General features: G+C 54.6%; 1 protein-coding gene across 1 annotated transcript in view; it reads left to right on the top strand.

The window, feature by feature from the left end:
• AGRN (agrin) overlaps positions 1 to 18,013 on the top strand; it is a 105,318-nt gene that overhangs the window by 48,768 nt on the left and 38,537 nt on the right. The window contains exons 4-5 of the mRNA XM_065696184.1: positions 2,522 to 2,569; positions 16,343 to 16,558. Of these exons, the coding sequence (XP_065552256.1) occupies positions 2,522 to 2,569; positions 16,343 to 16,558 (264 nt within the window). The remainder of the gene's footprint in view (positions 1 to 2,521; positions 2,570 to 16,342; positions 16,559 to 18,013) is intronic.

The raw sequence follows: 18,013 nt of genomic DNA on the forward strand, positions 1-18,013 counted from the left end.
GCTGTGTCCCTCTATCCCGTCCGTGCCGCTTCCCCATGCCGGGCTCGGCGGGCAGCCGGGATCGCTCCGGGAAGGACTGGCATGTCCTTGCGTGAGGAAGCGGTGCTGCTCTGCCCCGCTTGCTCTCCGCCGGCGAGGTGTGCGGGGCGGCAGCGAGCCCGAGGGGAGGACCGGGGCGGCGGAACCGGCTTGTCCACCGGAGGCTGAGGAGCGGCGGGGGAGCGACGTGAGGCTGCGGGGTGGAGGAGCAGTGGATGTGAGCGGAGCCGCGCTGTGGGGCTGCTGAAGCATCCTCCGGTGCGAGGATATTCCTGGAGGTTCAGAGGCTGGGAGCGTGGGATACCTGCTCCGGAGCATCCGCAGCTAAAGGAGACGCAGACAGCGGAGGAAGCTCGGTATTCCTGGAGCGAGAGGCTGCTACACACCGCCGGGGTGGTGAGATTTCGCCTCCCATCCCCACCAAGAGGATACTGAGGGAATACGGATGTTTCCAAGGCTGTAAGCCCAAGAGGGGTCCCATGCTGGCACCCCTCGCATCATCTCTGTCCCAGCCCTGCTCCTGGGAGGCAGCGTGCATCGGGGCTGTGGCAGCCTCCATCATTCCCACACCAGTAGCAGCTTGTCCCCATCCCGGTGGTCTTGGCTGCAGAACTTGAGCTCTCAGCACTTTTGCCTGGGGTTGTTTAGTTTGCGAGGTGTGGATTGACACGGATTCTGTTGTTCCATGACACCTGCCGGGCTGGAAGGGGGATTGCTGAGCACAGGACTGCGTGTGTCCTCTCCGAGCGGGCTCGGACCTGCCCTTTCGGCATAACCCTGCTTTGAGATGGCAGATGTGGGGACAAACTCATGCTCCTGAAGGTGCCACCTTGCCCTGCTGTGAGCAGAGAATGGGAACCTCTGGGAAAACTTAGGTCTTGCTGCTGCTGAAGACAACCAGGGAGGGGGAAAAGAGGGATTCATGTGAGCCTTGTGGCTGCTCTGCCTTGGATGGGTCGTCGGTGGGTCGTGCTTTGGCCTGCAGCATGACAGCTTGCCAGTACCCCATGGCGCCGGGGGCTTTGGAGCGGGACCGGCTGTACCAGCACAAGGTCTCCTTGGTGGTGCGGTACTTCATGATCCCATGCAACATCTGCCTCATCCTCCTGGCCACCTCCACGCTGGGATTTGCCGTTCTGCTCTTCCTCAACAACTGTAGGTGTCTCTGGGCGTGTGGGAAGAGCAGGGGAGGGAAAAGCAGGGGTCAGGTCAGTGTGGGAGCAGCATCCCAGTGCTGCCATCGCTTGTCTGCTGCTGTCTGGGGAGGTGACAGCTCGCTATGAAGCTCTACCCTCCTTTTCCTTTAGATGATGCTGTGAATGTGGGTGTGTGTGAGCCAGCTCCAGCTCCCCGCTGTGTGCTCATGCTTTTGGCTGCACCAGCACCCTCTGTGTCCCGTGTCCCCAAAATACCCCGTGTCCTGATCTGCTGCTTGAGGTCTGAGTGTGGGTGATGCTCCGGGGGGGATGCATTGGTCTGTTTGTGAGGTGGGGATCTCAGCAGGGCTGTGTGGGAGGTGAGGGGCAAACGATGTGAGTCCTGCCCTGGCCAAGGGCTTTTGCTGCTCCCTTGTGATAGGGAAACTCAGCCTGTGACTGTATGTGATGGATGCGAGACATCTCCTAGGATGCTTCCTGCTCTCTATACATTCTCTTGCTCTGAAGAATCAGCAGGTCGGGCCAAGACGGAGTTCTCCTTGAGGTCAGGCTGCCCTGGTGTGACTGAGTAGATCACACAGTTGGTTCCAAGCGGATGTGGGTACATCCATGAATTGCCGGCTGCTGCAGGCACTGTGCTTTGTTCACACATCCTTGCACGGGTGCTCACCACCCCAAAGCCTGTGAGGAAGACTCCATCATGAGAGGTGTCTTTTACCTCCTTGGTGCTGGAAAGTGCCCAACGCCTGCTGTGAGGAAAGCCTTTAGAGGGCAGGCAAAGCCTTCAGCCTGGCTTTGGGCTCACCTCCTTGGCTAATCAGGGGATATCCAGATGTAAGGGCTGGCAGTGGCAAGGCAAGGTCCCACTTTGCTCTGGGATCTGTGGTCCTGTCTATGGGAGCTTTCGCCTTCTGCTGCCCCAGGTTACCCCATTCTCCCATGTTTGGTTGGAGGTGCAGCATCCCTACCGCTGTCCTGCTCAACCCAGATGACTTGGTGCGTTGGTACCCAGGTACACGTGTGAGAGGTGATGCACTGCGTGATTTACATCACAGCCCTGGTGAGATGCACGTGATCCTGCCAGGCTGCCAGATCCCAACCCAGGGATGCTCCATTGATGCAAATGGGAGAGCTGGAGCTCCTGTTCCCACTGTTCCCTTCTTGCTCCTGTGCATTCCCTGGGGGTCAGTGCCTGCTTGTGTGCTGAAGGAAGGAAATGCTGGTCCAGCAGCTGCTGGGGAGCTGTGGGCAGAGGTATGGGGGGCAGAGCAGAACGTGTACCAAAGGGAAGTGCTGACAGCCCCTTGTTTTGTGTTTCTTTGCAGACAAGCCCAATAGTTACTTTACTCAGACGCCGCCAACGCCGCGAGATGGTAAGTACCCATTGCTCTGCTCCTATGCTCAGGATGCTCGTGAGAGCAAATCAAGGAGCCTCTCGTGCTCCTCCTGACCCAGTGATCTATTTCCCTGTGCTGCATGTCCTCGTCCCTGCCCTGGGGATGCAGGAGTTGGATGCTGGGCAGAGCAACCGCTCCTCCTGGCTCCCTTTCCCTGCAGAAGGTTTTCCTGGGTGGAAACAGGAAGGGGCTGGAAAGGGAGATGGGGTCATCCAGTGGTTTGCAGGGCTGTATTGGTTCATGAGGCTGTGGAATAAAGTATAAGGGACCTTATGCTTACAAGCAGCAGTGTTGAACCCCATGGCTATTCTGTGTTTATTCCCTGCGGGTCTTCCTGGATGTTGGCAAAAGGAAGGGGGAAGCAGAAGGAGCTTGCTGCTCTGCAAGCACAGGGCAAAACCAAGGTTAAAGAAGCAAATGGCATCTATGGCCATGGTATGTGATGGGGGGGAAAGGCTGTGAGAAGGTGATGGACTGTTGTTAGCATGATGAAACAGCCAGAAACAATGCTCTGCCTCCCTTGGTTCCTCTGTGGTTTCGGTGTGGTGTCAGAGGGGAGCACAGGGAGTGATGTGGACGCAGCATCTCCTGCGTCAGCAGGTCTTGGTCTCGCTGGCAAAGGACTGGAGTGGGTTGTGCTGGCCCATGGCAGGAGGAGGTTAAATGGGCATGAGGAAAGTAGGGATCTCTGCAGCCCAAGTGTGTGGGATGTGGAAGAAGCAGGGCTTTTGCGGCTGCCAGAGGTTGCTGAGATGCTGTTGCCTGTTCATGAAATCACTGCTTCTGCTGCACAGCCAAAGTTGAATCATCCCATCCCGGCCCATCCAGCCTTGGATCAGTCAGCTCCTAACACTGCCTAAATGCTACCACCAAATCTGTTGGGCTCCTGTTCCAGCTGGCAAAAGGTTTCAGCTCCACCAGCACCAGGAGCCAAATGGAAGCTGGTGTTCAGCTTAGGTTGCTTAGGTCCCGCAGGCTTCTGCTTCTGGGCTCTCTTAGCAATTCCCTCTCCATCTCCCATCATCTGTGTGTCCTTCACAGGCAAGGGCAGCGCCTTTGTTTCCTATGGACTTGCATTTTCCCTGGACCACTTATGGATTGTCTTTCACCTATGGGTTCCCTGGTGTCTGACGAGCACCTCACACCTTTCCTCTGAGCTTCCTAAAGCCTTCTGGTCTCTCAAACCTGCAGGAACTTTGCTTTTTGAGGCCATGCTATTACCAGTCAATGCTTTAAGAGCTGTTGGATGCAGGCAGGCACACGCTCAGATAATGTCATTGTAGGAGCTTTGTTTTCACTGAGCATCCTTTGAGTGCCTTGCTTTTTGCTGGCAGGTTCTCCAGTCCCCTTCCCCATGTCCCACACGCACAGAGAAGGAGCCAGGAGAAAACAGCAGTCAATCAATAACACGTTTGTTTCTTTCCTTCTTGCCTTCTCTTCTGGAGGTGGGAAAGGAGGCGGGGGAGAAGCGGATGCTAGATAAAATGTGATTAGTCTATAATTGGACCAAAGGAGACATCTAAGGCAAAAATAAAAGCAGACGTAGGTGTAGCTCCTTAGCTTAGGGCTCCAAAATATTAGCAGCCCAGCCCATCCAGATGACATACTCCAAAGGATCTCTGGTCCCCACAAGAGATGGAAAACTACTACCCATGGGGGTGGGTTGCCAAATGAGGCCCCTCCTTTGGCAAGCTTAATAGACGCAACCTGCTCTAGTGGATGGTGTCCCTGCCCGTGGCAGGCGGTTGGAACTGGATGGGCTTTCAGGTCCTTTCCAACCCAAACCAGGTTGGGATTGTGTGATTTAGGCAGGGCTATGCTTGTACTTGCAGCTGCAGGGGCTGTGTCCCAGCACAACAGTGTGATAGTGGCAGCATTAAACACAGCAGGGCCTCTCAGCTGCTGCTTCTCCGTCTGAGCTCCTCGAGGTTCATCACCTCTTCATCTCCTGGGGCAGATCCTCCCCTTCTCCTAGCGCTATGGTGAGCAGTGGGGTTGCCACTAGCTGGCAGCTTGTGCTGTGAGCCAATGGACCTCAGCCCATCGGTACCCGCTGGGGATGTACACCTTGGGATTTCTATGCAGGGACCCTGCTGCTGGGAGGTTTATAGTAGTCCTTTCCCCTTCCAAACAGTGGTGCAAAGCTGGGCAGGAATCACTGTCTGCCCAGGCAATGTCAGACCTCATTTTTCCTTATGAAGGAAGCGGCTCCATGCACCTTGGGCATCATCTCTGCTGCAATGACCCTGTCTTGCACACATGAAAGGTGCTGCAGCCACTACTGCTCCCTGGTGCTTGGTGATGCTGGAGGTGAAAGACACTGCAGGGAGGTGTCTGTAGTTAACACTTGTGTGCTATTTATCTCTTCCTTTTCTTCCTCATACCCATTTCTACCCTAGAAAGCTCTCCAGCCGCACACTGATTTATAGAGTGGTCTCCGTTTCATTCCGAATCAAGGCCGTTAATGCTGTTAACTCACTGCTTTCTCCCAAATCTCCCATGCCGCTGGCATTCCCAGAGCCGGGAAGGGGATTGTTAAGCTTTATAGAGTCTTAAGGCCTGGTTGCCTTAAATGCAGCGCTCTGTGAAGGCTCTTGCCTTCTCTCCAACTGAAGGACCAGCCTGGGGCATCCAAGCGGGTTAATTCTCCTCCTCAGAAGGGGAGCGTCCGCACAGGGAGCTGGGTTGAGGGTGGATGTTGGCTCAGGTGCATCCCCCTAGGGCAGGATTGCAGGTGTGGTGCAGGGGGTAGGCAGGGCGTGCTGCATCCCCTGGGGTGCAATAAAGGGTGGGAGGTTACCTCCTCCCCTCTCCTTGTTCTTGCAGCATCTGTGAGGAGAGGTTTGATTCCTGTTTGTTTTCAGCATCCCTTGGTGGGGTTGTGTGCGGGAGGTAAGATTGCTTTTGCTGTTTGCTCTGTGGAGGGCAGGGAGAACAATGAACCCTCTCAGAGCCCTGAAGCCAGGCTGCTTAGGTGAATCAATAGGATAAAGCACTGGTTTCTCAGTGTTAGCTCCCCATCCTCCCTCTTTCCCTTCCACCTTCCTCCCTTGCTGCTCTGCAGGGGTACCCTCTCAAGCCAGCATCCCTGATGGATGCTCACCAGGGTGGTGGGAGCCACCCCTTTCGCTGGCATCCACCTTTGCAGATGTGTTAATGGCACCAGGCAGTCTCTGCTGGGTTTGGAGCCATCTGAGAAGGCTGAGGGGGCTGGACACCCATTTCCATTTGGCGAGCATGGATAGAAGGATGCTGGCCTGACCCGTCGCCCCGGGCTGAGGGAGCAGCGCTAAGCACCTATTTATGGATGCATAAAAGCAGCAGCGCCGTGTGGGATGAGGACATCTGAGAAATTAAACATTGGGAAAATGCTTTCTTGTGCCTGGCAGCCCCATAAATACAGGGTTTACAGCACAGGGGTGAGGCAGAGAAATAGCTGGTGCAGGTGGCTCTTGAAGTGTGCATAGGAAATCAGTCAGTGGATTAATCCTGCAGTGCTCTCAGTCCTGGGTGTTGTGTTTCTCCTGGTTATTGGATGCTCTCTTTGGCACCCTCTTATGGCTTTGCCTTGCCAGATCCAGCTCTGTTTCTCCTCCAGTGGCTCCCAATCCATCTGGTGTCCATGAAGAAGGGGATAGCCACATGCAGCAGTGTGAGCACTGGTTGCTCCTGTCCCTGCTTGTGGCCATCTCTGCCTTCATGCGGTTTAAATGGTGCTGTGTGTTATGGAGCATCAGCTCTGTGCCACGGGGGTGTTCGGGAATGCTCCCCACTTGTGTATGATGAGATTAGTGAGTGTGGTCCTCCTCCTTTCTGATACTGTGAGCAAGCTGCTCCAGTGGAAGGTGTCTTTGCCCATGGTAGCGGGGTTGGAACTGGATGAGCTTTAAGCTCCCTTCAACCCAAATCATTCCATGATGCTCCATCAGAAAAAAGATGTTCCTTTCTTTTACTTGGTCATTTTTAATCAGCATCCCATAGTTCTGATGAGCTTCCTTTGGTCAGTAGCCCATTGCCTTGGGGTTAGAAGTCATGCATGGTGCTTGCCTCCTCTTGCCTGCTTTGCATAGTGGCTCTCTGGGCAGCTTTGTGCTTGCCCAAGGGGATATTTGGCTGCCCTGGAAAGAGAGCTATGAAAATATAACTTAACCCACAAGCTCTTCAATGCTGTCGCCTCTGTGTGGTACTGGAGCACCCTGCTGGCTTTGGCTGCTAATCCCAGCCTGTTTCTCTTTTGACAAAAGCCAATTTAAGACTTGGATGCTTCAAAATGAATTCATTCTGCAGGCTTTGTGAGAGTGCTTATCTCAGGAAGGTGCTGCAGACCTGGGTGGTTTTGTCTGCCCATAGATGCATTGGGCGGCCCCTGGTCTTTCCTGACCATCCCACTCTTTCCTTTCACACCCATTTGTTTCCCGGCCCCAGTCCTTCCTTACACGCGTGGTTTGAAATGGAGCTGAATTGTAGCAGCAGGAGTGCAGAACGTGCATCTTTCTAGGAGCAATCCATCTCTTCACAGCCTTGGGGCCATGGTGTCCCCATGTGCAAGCTCCCCACCTGACAAACTCAGACATCAACATCAGCAGGGATGATGTTAAGCCTTGAGGATGCTCTTTGCAGACCCACAGTCAGATGCTGTGACCTCTCCTCTCTGTACCAAGAAGGGATGCTCCATGGCTTCCCCCCACCCCGGGTCCCAGTGGCTCAAGTGGAGATGCTCTCCTGCTCAATTGTGCTATCAGTATTCCCCTCACAAGCTCTGTTACACTGAGGAATGGTTCCTTTCCTGCAGGGAGCAAGGAGAGCTTTGCACCCCCTGAATGCCTCATCCCTGCACTGGGATATGCACTGGCACTGGGGTACCCTCTCCCAAGCAGTGTGTGCAGCGCTGGTGTTTCTGCACTGTTCCAGCCCCTGAGGAGGGACTTGGAGCATCGGAGCGTGGTGGGAAGTCTTGTCACACATCGTGGAACAGGAGACAAATCTCTCTCTCTGCGCCAGGTGAATTCCTGTACCAGGCTGATGAGCTCATTTTTAATTACACTCTGCCTACTCCTCCTCTTCAGAGTTTGCTGCAGCATGCATTGAAGCGCTGACCTCCTGCACTGTTGATGTGATGCTCACACCCCACTGCCTCGGGTGGATGGTGACCTGGGATGCTCTTCTGTTTGCCCCAGCATCCTGGGCGATTCATGCCTTCAGGGTGAAGCCATCCACCTCCTAACTGGCCACGGGGGTCCCCAGATCACCCTGGGTATATCAGTGTCTTCTCCATCCTTTTTTACTGCTATGGCAGTGAGGCAGCATCTCGGGAGCCACCACTGGGGTCTACCTGTGGATCCTCATCCCTCTACCCGAGCTTGGCTTATCCTGCCTATTGCTGCAGTAGGAGTGACTGTTTCCCTGCCTGTGTTTTGCACCCTGAGCAGCAGCAAAATGTGTTTCAGCTCAGCCAGCTCAGGGCTGCTCTGGAGAGAGGAGAGATGCTAAACATAGCTCTTCAGAAGTCGAGCAGGAGATAAGGTAGTAGCAGTTATTAGGCACCACTTTTGATCTCTTGAGAGCATTTTCTTCTCCATTTACAGTGAGGTTTGAGCCTTCTCTTGGGGATCAATTTATGCACTTTCATGATACGTGGCTTAAATGTTAGAGGAGGAGTGGATGGGGAGAACTGCCAAGGGTGTTCCTGATTTTCCCTGTATCCTTGCTCAGGCTGTGGATTCCCAGGCTTGCCTCACTCCTCTGGTTTTTAGTCTGAGAGTGTTGTGACAAAGAGGCAGTATTTGTCTTGCCTTGTCTTCTTTCCTCTTCTTCCCTTGGCCGTGCCATGCTGAAGTCAGTGTGTGGTACCTAGAGCATCACTACCAGCTCTAGTATTAGCCCAGTGAAGATACTGCCTGGTGCTGTGCTGTGGCAGAGGATGTCTTGCCAAGTGGACATTGGTTTTGTAGGAACATGCCCGAGGTTACAGGGACACAAGGTTCAGTGATAGGTGTTTGCTGACAGCAGGAATGGGTGCAATTATGTGGTTCAGTGGCTTAAGGATGCAGTCGTTGTTTAACGCTTCATGTGAAGTGCAGATGGAGAGGAAAGGACAGCAGGAGGTGCAAAGCCGGCTGGGACCTGCAAGGTATGAGCAAGCTCCTTGCAAAGAGCATGAATAGCATGAACACAAAGACCTGGTAGTGTGCCCAAGGGCCTGAGAAGGGTTGTCAAAGGGCAGTGTGCTGGCTTTGTAGGAGCTGGCATCCAGAGGCTGCTCAGCCTCCTTCCCTTCCCTTGAACATCCCTGGTCTGAAAGCTGGTTTGCTTCCCTCTGTGGAAGCAGGTTAAAACAGTGCCTTGTGTACAGGCTGCCATCCGCCTGGGTGCACTCTGTGTGCGCTGAGCTCCTGGCTCACATCCCTGGTGGATCCCGTTTCCAAACTCCATTTGATGCAGGCTGAGGAGCTGTGACAGAGCCGCTCACACAGGGGGCTTGTGGCAGATTAACGAGAGTCATTTATGATGGTGTTTGATTTGCAAGAGGGATGCTTTGATGTTCTAGACCCAAGAACACGATGCTTCCAACTCCACCCTGCCCTGCCTGCCTCTGGCATCGCCTTCATCCTGCTTGCTACCATCCCTCTGCCTCCAGCACTAGAGATTGCTTTTAGATCTTCCAACGGTCCAGCTTTTTCCCCTTGCTGCCCACCCCTCCTGACGCACAGTTATGGACTCTGTGGCCGTGTTCTCATCCTGCTCCTCTGTCTGCTGTGGCTCATGCTGCTGGCATCACCAGTGCCAGCTCTGTGAGGTGCTGGGCTGCCCTTTCCCAAGTGGAGGCAGGCTTTTAGTAGTGCAGTGGTGGTGGGTTTTAGTAGTGAAGAGATAAGTGACTTTATCACCATAACCATGAAAGAGATGGATACTCCCTTTTTACAAGGAGTGATGTCTTTATGAGGGATGATGGGCACAAGTTACTCTTGGGGAGATACAACTTGGCACAAGAAGATATATCATGATGAGAACAGCCACTGGAATGGTCTCCACAGGGAAGTGGTGACTCCCCAGTGTTGGACACTGCTAAGACTGGGCTGGGCAGGGTGCTGGGACATCGAGTCTAGGTCATGCTTTGCTAGAAAGGTTGGATCAGATGATCCTCGAGGTCCCTTCCAATGTGATATTCCCTGATTCCATGAACTGACAGCTCTGTGCCGGTGTTGGCATGGCCTGGGATGTGCTGGGCTGTGGGGCTGACACATCCTTGTCTTTCACCCGGTAAGCCCTGCCTGATGTAATTAATATTGATGGTGGGAGGCAGGTCCCGGGGAAAGGAGTAGATGTACACAGAGGAGTAGACGTGCACAGAGGAGATGGGGCTGGAGCAGCCTCCCTTGTCTCCATGGCAACGGGTACCTCATGCAGAATTAATGCTGGCCTTGGCTGGCCTGACCCGGCTCCATCCCTGGGGCCTTGCGATTCCCTTTACCCGTTTGGGAGCAAGGAAGCCCCTGCAGCAGCTCAGCCCTGCTCTTTGCTGGTGTCCTTTGCCTTGTGGCATGGGGCGCTCAGAGAAGCTGTGGCTGCCCCATCCCTGGCAGTGCTCAAGGCCGGGTTGGACACAGGGGCTTGGAGCAAGCTGCTCCAGTGGAAGGGGTCCCTGCCCGTGGCAGGGGTTGGAGCTGGAGGAGCTTTAAGGGCCTTTCCAACACAAAAAATTCCATGATTTAATATATATATATATATATATATACACACCCTGTGTGGCCTATATGCTATATATATCCTATACATATCCCAGTGTGGGCCATGAGTGATGTCCCCATCCTTGGGACATCCCTTGCTGCAGGGATTCAGGGCTATGGTTGCCTTGTGCTGTTAGCCTTTCCTCTCTCCTACCCCTTCCCATCACTGGTCCATCCCACCCATGAGCTGTAATCAAGTCTCATGCTGTGCTTCTCTGATTGCTTTTCTCAGCCCGTTCGGAGAAGGGATGCGCTCCCCTGGGATCTGGAGCAGGTCCAGGCTGGCAAACGCAAGCTCTGCCTTCAGCAGGCAGGTCTGGCTGGGAGCAGGGAGCTGCCAGGAATCGCCTGTGCATTTCCCACACTGAAAGCCCTCCTCCCTTGGCAAGATTCCCATTGAAGGGAAAGCTTTGGTCCAGACGGAAGGAACCCACCAGAGCCCCTTTCAGCCAGGCTCTTTGGGGATGCAGGCAGGATGCAATAAGCAGTCAGCAAGCTGCTCCTGTAGCACTTTCTTCTTTCCAGTGCAGTGGAAAAGAGCAATTTTGACATTACATATATGATTATTGTTATTAAGCCAGAGAAACATTTTAATGTGAATGCTCGGGGCTTATTAGCCAGAGCTCTTCACCTCAAGATCTCAAAGCACTTGATGAAGGCAGCTTGTTATTAATCCCTACTAGTTCTATTGAGCTACTTACCTGCTGACACTGGGGGGTTGGTGATTATTGTTATTTGCATGTTTTGTAAATGGGAGAGCCAAGGTGCAGAAATGGATGGGGAGAAGCTGGCAGCAGAAGCTGCTCTCCATCCGTCCTCCTTGCCTGCATCCAGCTGCCATCTCCCTGCTGCTTGTCCTTGCTCTGGTCCAGGAGGCTCGGAAGAAAAGGCCTCAAGCTGCACCAGGGCAGGTTTAGATGGAGCTGAGGAGCAATCCCTGCCCCAGAGGGTGCTCAGCGTTGGAACAGGGCTGCAGGCACCGTCCATGGAAGTGTGCACACACCATGGAGACGAGGCCTCAGTGCCATGGGGCAGGGGTGGCCTTGGCCTGGATGAGCTTAAAGCTGTTTCCCAGCCTCATTGATTCTATGGTTCATTTTGCCCCTGTCTCCTGGGCCCAGCTCAGTCTTCCTTTCACCATCCTCCATCATGCTTGCAGGGAACAAGCATCCTTCTCCCTGCTTTCCGCAGGCTCCATGTGTGGCTTGCAGCCACTCCCACAGTGGCTCTGGCCACGGCAGAGCTGTCCTATTCTCCTCTGTCCTTCCAGCCGCTTTGGGCATCTGCAGGCACTGTTGGACATGAGGAGGTGGAGCTGGTGCCATCTGTGCCCACACAACCTGCTCGGGGAGATGCAGACTGAACCTTGGCAGGGGCATCACATCCTGCTCCATCCCTGCTGCTCATTAGGGGCTGCTCAAGGAAGTGTCATGGATGGGGTGGGATGCTCAGAGCTGAACCGGTGTCATTGCTCTTGGTGCAGTGGGTAGGTTATCTGTGTGCAGGAGCAGCTTGGCTCGGATCAATGCCAGCAGCTCTTGGCCTGGACCACAGTAAGAAGCACTCTGCTACCCTGACTCTTGCTCTTCACACCCCAGTTTGAGCTGTCAGCGTAGACAGGATCCCAAAAGCTCCTCTCTTCCTTTCCCCTTTTCTTTGCTCATGGTTTTCAATGCAGGCATCCCACTCTGTGCCAGTCCAGGCTGGGAAAGGCATTTCTATAGGTGGCTTCCATCCCTTGGTTGCTGTCCCTGTGTGGTGCCTCTGCCTTTTGGAGTATCCAGCCCCTCTCTCCCAGTGTTTCCTATGACCACCCCACACTGCAGCCCCCCCAGGGCCAGGCAGGGTCTGCCCTGCAGATGGCTGTGTGGTAAATGGATACCATGGTCCATTCACCATTACCATAACCCCGAGTTCCCTCCCCATCTGCTCATCCCTGGCTGGCAGCAGGCACACAGCTGTGGCTCCAGCTGTTGTGGGGTGGATGCTGCCCAGCATGTTCTCTCTGCCTGTTGGAGAATGGCCCATGCTCCTCTGTGGACTGTTGGGAGGAGAGGTCAGAGCACTTCTGTGCATCACTCACCTTCCCCACTTAGCCAGAGGGCAAGAAACCCTCCTTAGCATCCCTCTGTGCTCTCTGCCCTGACCAGGAGTCACTGCAGGCCACAAGGCAGAGCCCCAGAGCACAGCTTATGTGAGCTGGAGCCCAGGCTCTGAACACAGCCAGGCCTTTCCCTAGCCTTGATCTCTTCTAAAAGCCTTGCTTGCTTTTGCAGGCTGAGCCTGGGGCTGCTGAGGGACAGGAGACTGCTGTGTCCCCCCAATGCTGACTCAGGTGTGAAGTGTCGATAGCAACCCCTTCTCCTTTCCCCTCCTCTCCAGGGAGAGCACTTCTTCATTGTTATTATTGCTGTTGTTATTTATTAGCCTGTTTCTGCTCCAGTGCTGCTAAGAGACACAGCGAGGCTTGGCCGCTATTCAGCGTGCTTACAATAAGCCCGAGCCTTCCCTTTTGTTCTATACAGCTTGCTGAGTGTTGTATAAATACCTCACTTGAGCTGTTTCTCTCCCTCCTCTTTGGCAGCTCAGGAGGTTTGGGAAAGGTCAGCTCCTTGCTGTAGCTTCTTGCCGCTCCAGACAAGCGCTGCTCTCCCTGTGTGCCAAATGCCTCCCTGCGCCTTATCCGTGCAGCTCTAGGATGGCTCAACCAGAGCCCTGCTTCGCTTCAGACCCAGCCTGCTCCCTGACCTCACTGCACAGCTTTGCCCTGTGCTTTGTAGGCAGTTTAGACGCAGTCCTGAGCAGGCACTGAGAGATCCCTTCTGCATCCAGGAACAGGCACAATAGGCTGCGACCTCCAGCATCCCAAGCAGCGGCTCTGTTGCAAGCTCACTCTGCCTTCCAGAGTGTGTCCGTGATAGCTGTGGTGTTGCTGTGGGGAAGGCAGGCTTGGTTTCAACCAATGCATGTCTGTGGGGTGATGTAGGAGGCACCCTGGGGGGGAAATGTATGGTCACTATCTTGGTGATGCTGTACACGTGTCCCTAGAGGGGCAGGAGGCAGAGCTCTGGTCCCTCTGTGCATCCCCGGTCGCTGGTGCTTGTTCCAGTTGGGTAGGCAGGTAGATGGTTTCCTTGTGGGGTGTTTTGGAGAGCAGGGTCTTCACCAGCTCTGCTGGGAGTCGAGTTTCAGAGGTCTTTGTGCTTCTACACACTTCATCTGCTGCCCGGGGCTTATTCGGGCTGCCCCATACAAGCATCAGGACAAGAGCACTTTGTGCCTCACTGCTGCTTCTACCCACACCCAGCAAAGCGCTTCTGTCTGTGATGGCTCTGAAGGTGAATGGGAAGTGAAGGCTTGGTTGGTGCTGAGTACCCTGGAACAGGGCTGGAGCCTTCACCTTGGATGTGTGAGGCTCCTTTCCTGTACTCTATGAGGCAAAGGAGAAGAGCTCAAGAAAGGAGACATCCTTGTCTGACACCCTGGATATGCTTCCCACCTTGGTTTCCCTATCTCTGAGCCTGGGCTGGTGTGTCCTGAAGACAAGTGCCTTCAGACACGCACCTCTTCCCCCTTGCCTTCAAGCAGGCACCTGATTGAGCTCCCCTCCAAGCTGGATCTGCATCCAGCATCCGCTGTGCTCACCAGTTCCCTCCCCATGGCTGGGGCTGATCTGACAGCTCCATCCTGCCTCCCCTACAACTGGCAGCGGATAACGCACGGCACAGTTCCACTAATGCTCCACAGGCCTGTGCCTCAGGGCGGGGGGAACGGGATGAATCCCTGCTTGTCCTGCATGGCACATTCCTCACTTGCACACCCTCTAATATCAGAGCTCAACGTGTTCATCTGCATTAAGAGGGGGAAAAAGAGAAGGAGCAGCAACGGGAAGAGCAGGAGAGACTATCCAAGCGCTTCATAAAGATGATGAATTGCCTTTAGATATTGGGTAGGAGAGGGAGAGATTCTTTCATTTGATGATATTAGTCTCTTAGTGGCGCGTTGTTGCTGTTCATATGAGCTCAAAATCTTCAGGCAGTCAAAGGCAAACGCCCGGGAATTGAAGTGTAAATGAGCCGCTGTCGAGCGGTTTATTCTGCCTGTTATGAGCTCTTGTTCTCTCCTTATGTGGGTCAGTCTGCAGGGGTGGAGGAGCTGCTGCTGCCTGGGGGTGCAGCGGGTGCTGGGACTGCGCTTGGTGTAGTGGGTGGGCAGGCAGGGTGATGTGCAGGCAGGGTGATGCAGGGGGTGATGTGCTTATAGGGTGATGTGCAGGCAGGGTGATGTGCAGGCAGGGTGATGCAGGGAGTGATGTGCTTACAGGGTGATGTGCAGGCGGGGTGATGCAGGGGGTGATGTGCTTATAGGGTGATGTGCAGGCAGGGTGATGCAGGGAGGGATACACATGCAGAGTAATGCAAGGGGTGATGTGCAGGCAGGGTAATGCAGGGGGTGATGTGTCTATAGGGTGATGTATATGCAGGGTGATGTGCAGGCAGGGTGATGTGCATATAGAATGATGTGCAGGCAGGGTGATGCAGGGTGATGTATATGCAGGGTGATGTGCATATAGGGTGATGTATATGCAGGGTGATGTGCAGGCAGGGGGTGATACACATGCAGAGTAATGCAAGGGGTGATGTGCATGTAGGGTGATGCAGGGAGTGATGTGCCTATAGGGTGATGCACAGGCAGGGTGATGCAGGGGGTGATGTGCAGGCAGGGTGGTACAGGGGGTGTGCAGTGCCTGCCTGCATATGTATGTGTGTGCTGGGAGTGCAGGGCTGGGCCCATGGCAGTAGCCACCAGGTAGAAACCACTCTGGCATCACTTGCCCTCACTGTGCCTGGAGACCCCTGTCCTCTCCCTTCCTCCTCCCAGCTGAAGAATGCTCTTTCCCCCACATTAGCAATTCAGATGCTGAACTGGTCCATGCCGGCTGCTCTGATTAGTGCCTGTGATAAGAAGATGTTGTGCATCTCTTTCAGAGAGACACCAGCCACGTGGTTTGGCTGCTTTGCATAAACAGCGATGCAGAAAGCACTGTGTGTGTGTGGGGGGGGGGCAAATCTGTCCCACACTGGGATAGGTGAGGAGGTTTTCTTCTCCATTCCTTGACTTCCTTTCTCTTCCTGGCCAACAGAAAGCGCATTGTGCCTGGGGAGCACTCACAAAGGCTTGAGCAGAGGGGGTGTAGGGAGAGCAAGTGCTTTGTGGAGCCCTAGGGATGCTCCTCCGTGTCTGGAGAGGTTTGGAGGCATCTCCCTGCTCACAAGCTGGTTCTTGCCCTCCTTGCTGCGGTGCAGAGCTGGTGACAGACCTTCTTTCCCCAGTTCACACTGACAATGAGTAGAACAGGGAGCGCGCAGTGAGAAGGGGCACTGAAGAGGCAAGACCATGGGTTTGGTAGCTCATTTTGGACCATGTACCCCAGCCTCTTCCCTTCTTGTCCTTGCATGGGGTGAAGGTGCTTAGCACACATCCTGCCTTACCTGGCCACTCTCAAAGGGCAGCAGGGCTCAGTCACTCAGGAGTAGCTGTGATGGAGCCGATGTGGTTGTGTGGTGCCTGAGGACAAAGGGGGTGCTGCTTCCAGGACAACCTCCATTCAGAGGCAGCTTTCTCCGTGTCACAGCCTTTAACAAAACCCCAGTGTCCATGCTGCCCATCCCCATGCTGTCTGCTCTGCATGGTACCAGCACGATGGAGCAGGTTATCTCTGTTTAATGTCCATGCTCCGGGTACAGGCAAGAGATGGATCCTTAGGGTTCATCAGCCCTGGCAGGGCCCGTCCTTGTCCTCAGGCATGGGATGAACAGCTCAAATGCATCCTTGGTGTTCCTGAAGGACAAAGCTTAACCTTCATGTGGTTCCTGGATGTGTTGGGATGCTGACATCCCTGCCCTTAGCCAGGAAAGGACCTTGCTGTGCCTTGAGCATCCTTTTGCTGGCACGGTCCTTGAAGTCCTGGATGCATCCTCGTGTTCACAGGGCTCATCCATCTCTCTGTGTGTGCCCGCAGCGTGCCGAGGGATGCTGTGCGGGTTCGGGGCGGTGTGCGAGAGGAGCCCCACCGACCCTTCTCAAGCCTCCTGTGTGTGCAAGAAGACCGCTTGTCCCGTGGTGGTAGCTCCTGTCTGCGGCTCCGACTATTCCACCTACAGCAACGAGTGTGAGCTGGAGAAGGCCCAGTGCAACCAACAGAGGCGGATCAAAGTCATCAGCAAGGGGCCGTGTGGTGAGTGCGAGCTCTCAGGATGGGCCATGATGTCCTGAGCTCATGGCACCACTGCGATGTACTGGTGGATGAGGATGCATCTGGTTTAGCGCGAGGCATCCCTGCCCACGGCAGGGGGTTGGAACTGGATCATCTTAAGGTCCTTTCCAACCCAAACCATTCTATGTTGGGGACACTGAGGGAATCACCAGCAACTCCCTGTTGATCGTCAGAGTGTAACAAGAGGCACAATGATGGCCAAAGCCATTCAAGAGGTGTAGAGCAACCCAGTGACCACAATACCTCCCCAGTATGGGTCCCATCTACCACAGCTAGAGGGTGGAGAGACCAGCGTAGAAGCAGGCTGGGTGGGCTGATGAAAGGCAGGCTGCCATTCCCCAGCTGTGAGCAAGGAGCTGTGTAAATGAGACCCCAGTTCTCCTCATCTCAGAGTAAATTAACTTGACCTTTCTCTCCTGCAGCGCTCTGCCTTGCAGTAAATCTGCACCCAGCGCTCCCGCTGAGCTCTTGTCAGAGGGGGGAGAGCGCCGAGTGATTTATTCCAAATCAGAATCGTAAAGAAGCGACAAAAAAAGAGGGGAAAGAGGCCGAAAAAAGGAACTGGCAAATACCTTTTGGCCCTTCCCTGTCAAGTGAGGGAATTGTTCCTTGAGCTCTGCCGCTAACTGCGGTTTGCAGGAGGTGCTGTAAAGGCCCTTTTCTGCTCACCTGATGGAGCAGGAGGCTCGCGGAGAGCGTGCGCAGGGAAGGGAGCTTGCAGGAAGGCTGAGGGGGTTGGAAAGGAAGGGCTCTGCCTGGAGTGAGGAGTGAGCTCCTTCCCCTGTGTGCCCTGGGTTTGGGGCTGATCCCACAGCCCCATGGTCCTGCCTGCCTCTGTGGGCATCCTGGTGGCTCAGGACCATGTAGAACCATGGAATCAGTGAGGGTGGAAAAGAGCTTTAAGATGACCAAACCCAACCATTCCCAGCAGTGCCAAGGCCACCCCTGCCCCATGGCACTGAGGCCTCGTCTCCACGATGCGTGAACGCTTCCATGGACGGTGCCTGCAGCCCTGTTCCAATGCTGAGCACCCTCTGGGGCAGGGATTGCTCCTCAGCTCCATCTAAACCCGCCCTGGTGCAGCTTGAGGCTGGTTCCTCTTGTCCTAAGGTGCATGGGTCCAGCACCCGCTGAAGCTGATGGAAGGACATCCCTTGTCATCATGTATGATTCTGGGCATTCGGAGGGACTTGGGATCATAGAATCACAGAATGGTTTGGGTTGGAAAGGACCTGAAGCTCATCCAGTCCCAACCCCTGCCATGGGCAGGGACACCTCACACTAGATTATGTTGCCCAAGGCTCTGTCCAACCTGGCCTTGAACACTGCCAGGGATGGAGCATTTACCACTTCTTTGAGCACCCTGTGCCACCACCTCACCACCCTCACAAGGAAGAACTCCTTCCTCATCCCCAA

Source organism: Lathamus discolor, chromosome 16 (genome assembly GCF_037157495.1).
Source record: "Lathamus discolor isolate bLatDis1 chromosome 16, bLatDis1.hap1, whole genome shotgun sequence".
NCBI classification, from domain to species: Eukaryota; Metazoa; Chordata; class Aves; order Psittaciformes; family Psittacidae; genus Lathamus; species Lathamus discolor.